At 36.8% G+C, this 8,255-nt stretch overlaps 1 protein-coding gene across 2 annotated transcripts; it reads right to left on the bottom strand.

Annotated features, from left to right (window-relative positions):
• Window positions 1-2,037: 2,037 nt before the first annotated feature.
• On the bottom strand, window positions 2,038-7,696 carry LOC108992605 (ubiquitin-conjugating enzyme E2 22-like). Of its 2 annotated transcripts, none has more exons than XM_035689907.1 (7): window positions 7,575-7,696; window positions 4,897-4,966; window positions 4,213-4,357; window positions 4,055-4,132; window positions 3,729-3,841; window positions 3,501-3,604; window positions 2,038-2,579 (listed from the first exon to the last, which is right to left on the bottom strand). In XM_035689907.1, exons 2-7 carry the CDS (start codon window positions 4,897-4,899, stop codon window positions 2,225-2,227), a joined length of 798 nt encoding a protein of 265 aa, XP_035545800.1. In that variant the 5' UTR covers window positions 4,900-4,966; window positions 7,575-7,696; the 3' UTR covers window positions 2,038-2,224. The 2 variants fall into 2 exon arrangements, with proteins under 2 accessions (XP_035545800.1, XP_035545801.1); XM_035689908.1 differs by lacking the exon at window positions 7,575-7,696 and adding an exon at window positions 5,868-7,127.
• Between the last annotated feature and the right edge of the window lie 559 nt (window positions 7,697-8,255).

Below are 8,255 nucleotides of genomic sequence, written 5' to 3'. Positions count from 1 at the left end.
TGTGAGCAAAACCATTTTTAGACTCTTAAGCTTGGCAGCCAACCAGATTAGTCCCGTACCATTTACCTCTTCCCTCCAAACATCCTCCACGCACGTCTTAAAATTTTCATGTGTACACCACATGCTTTGAAAGCGGAACGGAGAAGAACCATAAGAATTCACTTCCTTGTCAAATCGGATCAACATAGGGTAATGATTTGATGACTTATGATTAAGAACCTTAAGATGAACTTCCAGGGACCATTGGAACAAAACAGTATTAGATAGAGCCCGATCCAAGCGTGCCCAGCATCTAGACGTTCCTCTATGACCATTGCACCATGTCATTCTACAGCCACTAAAGCCAATCTCCACGAGTCCCGAATTATAAATGCATGAATTAAATTCAACCATAGCTGATAAAGGCCTTGGGTTACCACTTGTTCTCTCTCCATCATCCCGAATGGCATTAAAATCCCATACTACAAGCCAGGGAGCCTCATCCTTCTGAGCATCCTCAATATCCTACCAAAGTTCTCTACGTTCCACTTGTAAGCACTTATCATACACAAATGAAATATAGATCCTCTTAGCTTCCTTTATAAAACACCCATGAATTAATTGATTCGACATATTCTGCACCTCAAAAATTAAATCATCATTCCAAAACACCCAAAGCTTACCACCCATCGCTTCATTTGAACAATAGGATGGAAAATCAAGAAACTGTGCCCAGAGCTCCATAAAAGCCTCACCAGCAAATGGCTCCGAAATTGCTAGAACCGGAGGCCTATAATCTTTAACCAGACATTTTAATGTTCTCTTAGATGTACACAAGCCACGCATATTCCACACCAAAATCTTCTCAATCATACATTAAGTTTTGCAAGGCAAGAACTTACCCTTCAAGAGTGACACAATTCCATGTTCACTGACTTCTTCAACACAGACACCGGAGCATTTAAATTTGACTCCGAGCCATAACCCTTCTCTATTGCCAAAGAATGACAAGGTTCACTCTCTTCATGGTCCCAACTATACGCATCATTTACCCCAGACGCTGTGGTAGTATTCTCTAGCGCTAACATTTCGAAAACCATATCTTGATGCCCCTCTACAACCTATCGAACCAACGAGACTCCCTCCTGCATGGCGATAACACTCGCAGCCTCCCAGGTCCTCTCTAAAGATTTACTTAGAACCATCTGCAACTTAGCACATGCATAGTCACTAAGAGACTCCTTATGCATATCGTTTGTTACCACCTGCGCCAAAACCTGTCCATCATCACATCGCACCTCACCAAACTGCACCTCATCACATTGAATCGAGTCACCAACAACAACCCCATTTCCTTTAAGTTCTGAAACAAATTTCACACTCCTAGTATACTCCACCGATCCACTAGCCAAAGGTTCCTCTCGTACCTGCACTACAGGATCTGCATTAGGGCCCTCAGGGGGCTCTTCTACAATAACCAGTTGCTCTGGAATGCTAGAGGGCACTTCAACCCGCTGATCCTCCTACTCCTGACTAGGCCCCGCTTGTACAACTCGCCATTCCTCCTTGGTATCTTGTTTTACTTTCTTCGGAGCCGCACAATCATCCCGTTGTTGCTTCTTGACCCCAACACGGCAAACTACCTCTGTATGGCCCTGGCGACAGCACCGCTTACAATATGACCCCAGCTTCTCGTAAAGTACCTCTTGCCAAATTTTCTTGTGCGCCAAAACCACTATATGGAATCCTTGTATTGGATCCTCAAGAAGATCCACCTCTACACATAATCTTGCACCCGAAGCACAAGTCTTGTTCATAGTCGCATTATCAATACTCAAGAACCTTTCGAATCTTGATGCCAGGATCTGCAAACAGTCAATCATGTACAGGTGGAGGGGAAGACCTGGTAAGAAAATCCATTAAGGCGCCGTAGTTGGTTCACTCTTCAACTCAAATTCTTTCGTCCAGCGGAACAACCAAAATACGCACATCCCTCAAACATTACATGCAGTCTCCAAGTGTTTATGATATTTAAAAAAATAATAATAAAAAAAAATAAAACGCATACAGAAACTTCAATTTTACAACAGGAGTCACATTGTCCAATGGAAATATTCATTACAGCATGCATTCGCTCACCTCCCCAAACCCCAAATTTGCCCCAACTTGCCCCATCCCCCATCAATGGACGACAAAAGTTTGGCCACAAATCCCATAATTTCAGTTCAATCATGTCTACGTAAGTTTACAATCTCTTCAAGCTTTTCTTTCTTGCATCTAGTTTTTTCTTGTCTGCGTGAACTTTTGCCAATCCACATTCCTTCTTTTGTGCGGTGGCAGCTGCAGCCACAGCAGACCCACTAACTACTGTATCTGTTGTTGGTGCCAAGGAGGCAGGCTGCTCCAGCCCATTTCCCTTGGTGGGTGTTGTAGAAGGTGCCAATGGGGATGGCAATGGCAATGCAACATCTGGTGTTATGCTCTTCTGATCAGCAGTAACTGAGGTGTTAGTCTGGTCAACATTCAGAGCCGTGGTAGACTCGGAAATGGCTCCCGATTTGAACTTGGGTTTTGGCTTGGCATGGATCCCGGTGTAAAGTCTGCAACAAAAACACCCTCAGGTCTCCATAAGAACCAAAAAAAATCGTCTCAAGAATATTTTTTTATATAAATACTTAATGGGATGTGGTCTCAAGGTTCTATATATAAAAGTATATTATATGAGTAATGTTACTCATCATCCCAATTCTCATCATCCTCTCATCATCCCATGATGTGACATTCGATAATTGGAGACTATTTATTATATTTCATTTATGAATTTATCATCTAATGTCACACCATAGGATGATGAGAAGATGATGATAAAAGAGATGATGAATAGATTTTTTCATATTATATATGGAACTAATTTAAGTCCAGAAACCTTTTCATGTGGAGTAGGTGCTTTGTCAACACACCATTCTCAGAGCTGAAATATGGCGCAATTATTTCAGTTGATGCGAGATCTACAAACCATAATGTAACCTAATGTAAAAATTCTGTAAGATACAATTCTTCCTCTTAAGTAAAATCCTAAAACACACCTCACAGACCAGAGGACCATGACAGTGAGTTGTGTATAACATGTTTAAGATGTTGAAAATTCCCATTTTCAAATTAGGGGCATTACTTGAGATACATCAAATCCAAGATCGCATGAATAACCATAATTGGCCCAAGGATGGAGTCATTTGAAGAAAGAACAGCCATGGTGAGCCTAGAAAAGTGTTATGAACTTTTCATAAAGGGGCTAAAAAAGGAAGAACCAAGAACTAACCAGAAAACCGCAAGTTTGCCCCCACCGGCCCTAAGAAACTTGATACTCAGGTGTCAACTTAAAAGGTACTAATCAAAGATCCCACAAATGGCACTCCATAACCAAATTCACCCAGGGAAAATTAACAGTCTCAATAAACTGCATAAAATTCTGATACAGAAAGGTCCACTATTCCCATAACAACATGAATGGCATGACTGACCTGGCATGTCTAGCATACTCCTGGTAATTCTCAAGTAGCATCTTGCCTGCTTGTTCATTTAAGGCTGATTCTGGAAATGGTTCAATCAATAAACACCTAACTACCTGAAATACCCAAATACCTCAAATTGAATGCAAGTGGTTGTTGAATTTTTTAAAAAAGTTCTAAAACAGATTGGAAACAGTAGGGAACTACTTAATTCTACACTGAATAGAAAATAAACCTTACAATGAGAACATGTCGTAACCCAAGACTTGGATTCCAATCCTTTTTAAGTGTATTGACACAAATCTCACCATTGGGTGCAATGTTTGGATGGAAAATCTTGGTCAGGAAGTAACCTACAAAATTAGTGACCATAACACTAAAAATGTCAAGTTGCACTAGTTGCAAATAAAATATTAATACTAGAAGCATAAATAGGAATTATAAAAAGTGGAGGTAACTGGAAGGGTTAAGGTGTGCCAATTAAAACAAAAGTGGAGAAAACCCAAGGTGGAGGTAACACAGTTCTTGTTTCTATGTTAAAACCATAATAACAAGTGTCAACTAACCTTTTGGAGGAGAGTGTGGAAAGTCATGAGATAATAATAACTTCATGCGAAAAAAACCATTTTCATATGGAGTCCCAGCTGCAAGGTCAAGAATGCCCATTCATTTATAAGCCTCAAACAATGCCTCAAAAAAGTAAACTTCTGAAGATACTACATACCTGGGCCCTCAATATCAGCATATATGGTTGAAAAATCATCATCGTTAATACCTACTTTAATTCCCTCAGGGGGAGATTCATCAAGATTCTTCAATTCCTTTGCAAGTTGCTTTATAACATTTGGGGGAAGATTTTCATTAGCCGCCTGAAAAATAAAACATATCAAAGACTTATATGAGGACATCAACACTTTAAAATAGCAAACGAAGACATGCTTCACCACAGCCATAAAGCTTTTTACAGAAAAATGAAAAAACAAACTTCATATCATCTTTTACCTAAGTAGAGAATCTTTGCTTGACAAATAAGGAAGAGCTAGGCTCCATGGACCATGTTATTGGTTGTTACAACAATCAGGAATCATTGTTTTTGTGAGAATTCTCAAGACAACTCTACACCTCTTGTTCAAAACCAACCAAACAGTACAGTGTGCTATAATATCATGTGTCATTCTAGTTCCAACATTAAAATGCATATACCACTTTATAGCTCATCTATGCATTCCTCAAGTAAATAAGACAAAAATTGCATAACTTTACTAACTTTTAAAAATCCCATTAGAAAGGTCCAAGACTAAAACCAGAAAGAAAGAAGTACCATTGTCACAAAGAGACTTAATGGATCAACTTTCATGCTAGTTCTTGCTCCAGCATGAAAGTTCCATTTAAAGGATGGACGACGTACCATGATACTTTCTGTTGACCAACTTTCTGCTGCTTAGAGAATGAAAAATATAGACCACAGCAAAAAGTTCCTGCAAGATAAGCTGGTGTGAACAAAAAAGAGATGTTGCCTCTACAAAGAGGATGAGTAGTAGTTTATATTCCTTAATACATCTCCACAGACAGACAAAAGAAAAAATAGCACATGGGATGAACAAACAATGGTCCAGTTTGAGGGTCTTCATACATGTTGAACACAACCAAAACTTTACTTGGTGGTCATGTAAGTTACAAATAATGTGAGTGACACCAACCAAATGTCTTTCATGGAATCTAGTTATTTCCTATATCAGAAAACTCTATTGTGTAAAAATGAGAGTTATTTAAAAATTGAATTGTTGGAACATTCAGGAGTGGTATGATTACCTAATTAGCTGATTCCTACATTGAATAATTATTACAGGATCTAAAGGTTAATACTATTTTTATGCACAAATTCAAAGGTATAAACCAAAAGTGGATCTTTCAACTCTCAAATATGAATCTTATGGACTCGAATCTCAACTCTCAAAAAATTCATAGATACAAACAAGTCGGGTCAAACGAGTCTAAATTTCAATAGGGCAAGTTGGAGACATAACAATAGTGATTGGTGTCAGCGCTCCCAAAGCAGAGCATTGGACTGCTAGTGATGACACATCACAAAGATTATTAAGAAATACCTCCAATCTCCATTCAAAAGGAAGGGTAGCTGGGTATAACTTCATTTGGTATTATGTGACTCGCACATGAAAGGGGGAGATTTGTTTAAATATTTATGCCTAAGTTGTGCAATTGAAGTTACTAAGTCTCGTATAACATAGTAGCAGCAAGAGCGAGTGGTTGATATGACAATATTAAGCCCACATTCAGATTAATGTGATGTTCTTGAAGCCCTTGCAATAACTCCAAAGTTTTTATCTATCACAAATACAAATGCCAAAAGATGTTTACCAATTCATATTTTCTAGAAATCCATGAGACTGTTTCAAATGATTATGATACATGACATATGACCCTCTCTGAAAAACTTGCTATTGGAAATGCATGAATCTGCAAAAAGAAGAAAAAGAAAAAAAAATACCATACATAAAAAGTTTCACCCGCCAAGAAGAAAGAAAAAGGCAAATAAAAATTTAAATGTCAAAAACTGTTTTGTCTCCTCCAAAGCCTGAAGACAAAAAGAAAAGACCCATCTTTCAGTATATATGCGTCTGACATGAATAACTCCACTAAGCAATTATTGTCTTCAAGTTGCTTTTCTACTACATGTTACAATATGATTATCATAAGGAAACTCCTTCACCATGATGGAAAGATGACCATCACAATGCCTCATCCTGAAAGTCAAAATTGTAAGCTGAGACTTGAAATTCAAACTACTGCTGAAGGAAAACGCCTCACTCAATGTCAGGATTTCTTCCTTGAATTAAGAAAAGAAAGTTTGCCAATGATAATAATAATAAAAAAGAAAAAACATCTCAACGATCAGAAAACTCTTTGTTCAATGTATATTGGATTCTGTGTACAAGCTCTGCCTGCATTATCAAAAACTAACAAGTGACCTACAAGTAAAACTTAAACAAGTAAAAAAAAAAAGTTTTGCTCATCAGTCATCCTCCATATCACAAGGGGCTCCTCCAATTTTGTGCTTTTCAAAGCATTTAGTATTTAGTTTGTATCCTTTTTCCTGTCTCTTTCACCTACATGTCTGTGTGATCCATTACCATTATCTCATTCAATTAGAAGCAATGAAATGTTGATTGTTGACAGAAAATTTCTGACTAACCTCATCAATTGAAGCACAGACAAAACAGATGGTGCATATGAATATCACTTTATATGCCAAAATAACCCAGACCCCAAGCAAAAGGTATTAAAAAAACATAGGGAAAAGAGAGCGAGTACTCAATACAAAAGCCTGCTAAAACAGAGAGTCTAGTCATGATCCCAACTACAGCTAATTTTTTTTTTTCTTTTTTCTGGGCAAAAGTTATAAAGAAAATATAGATGTGTACACAAATCACGGGGGTTTAAAGACATAATTGGGAGCAATTACATACAGTGCATTCTTCTAACACAACTATCAAAGCCCTAAAACACAAGTCTCATAATAAATCAATCCTCAATGCAAAGACAAAACATAAACAGATTAACAAGATCCAAATTAAAACCATTACAGCCAGTCTGACTAGAAGTGAATATGATCACTAACCTTCTCCCATGCGCGCGCGCGCGAGAGAGAGAGAGAGAGAGAGAGCTTTTGTATTTCAAACTAGAACCCTTTACATAAATAACCTACTCCCCTATATAAACCAAGAAAAGAACCTTAAAAGGAAAGATCCCCGTATTTCAGATCAAAACCCTTATGCTCTGGAAAAAGACGCATTTCCACAAGAAAGAAACAAACAAGCATACATATATTGAACAAGAAAAGCATATCATCGCACAAAGTAAAGAACCAATCAACTCAGAAACTAGAACAACAACTCACACCATCGAATAGATAATGGAAAACAATCACATTCACAGTGCAAAACACAAACTTTCCGAAGAAAGAAAAAAAGATAATCAAAGAAAGTACAAAGAACACTAACAAAGAAAAACAGATGAGAGAATCAAGACATTGTTATTAGCACAGCCCCAGGTGAGGGGATTCACCTAAATCTGAATTCTTCTCTCACACAACCAGACCACAGCGCGCAGAGAGAGAGAGTGTGGTCTGAAAACAGAGAGTGAGAAAGCGATCTGTCCTCAAAATGATTGCTTGGTTGATTTTGAGATGACAAAAATGTAAATTCGCACTATATATTTACTAAAACAGTATATAAAATGATATTGAAATGACTTTCTGATAACAAGATCTGCAATATCTTAATAGACGTTGGATTCCGTATGTTTTTATTACGGGAGAGATCCTGGATCACGCTCCTAAACTTTTATATTAATGACCAATTATTAATATATGAACTGTATTTATAAAATATATAAAAATTATTATTATTAAAATATATAATATTATATTAATATTTTAACTTTAAGATAAATAATCTAATATAGATTAATATCTTCATTTTAATTTTAGTCAAAATCTCAACTTTTAGTTAAATTTTAGACTTAACAATACTAATGTTATTCCGTACGTATTTTTTTACTCTATTTATTGAAACAAATGGAAAATCTATTATACTCCCAATTTTACTTATATAATTAAGTTAAGTTTTTGAAAATTATAAATTTTAAAATTAAAAATGAAAATTAAAAAAATATTATTAAAATGAGACTATCACTTATAACATTATGTATCACTACTCTGTTCAAATTGTATACAATGTGTGGCAG

The sequence above is a fragment of the Juglans regia genome, chromosome 4 (genome assembly GCF_001411555.2).
Source record: "Juglans regia cultivar Chandler chromosome 4, Walnut 2.0, whole genome shotgun sequence".
In the NCBI taxonomy this organism is placed as follows: Eukaryota; Viridiplantae; Streptophyta; class Magnoliopsida; order Fagales; family Juglandaceae; genus Juglans; species Juglans regia.
The sequence above is the reverse complement of the archived record's forward strand: the minus strand, read 5'-3'. Positions and strand labels throughout refer to the sequence as shown.

Coding starts and splice junctions, on each gene's coding strand:
- LOC108992605 (XM_035689907.1), bottom strand. Junction 4,133..4,212: donor TGCTGATATTGAGGGCCCAG/GTATGTAGTATC, acceptor TTGACCTTGCAG/CTGGGACTCCATATGAAAAT. Junction 3,605..3,728: donor GGTTACGACATGTTCTCATT/GTAAGGTTTATT, acceptor TGGGTATTTCAG/GTAGTTAGGTGTTTATTGAT.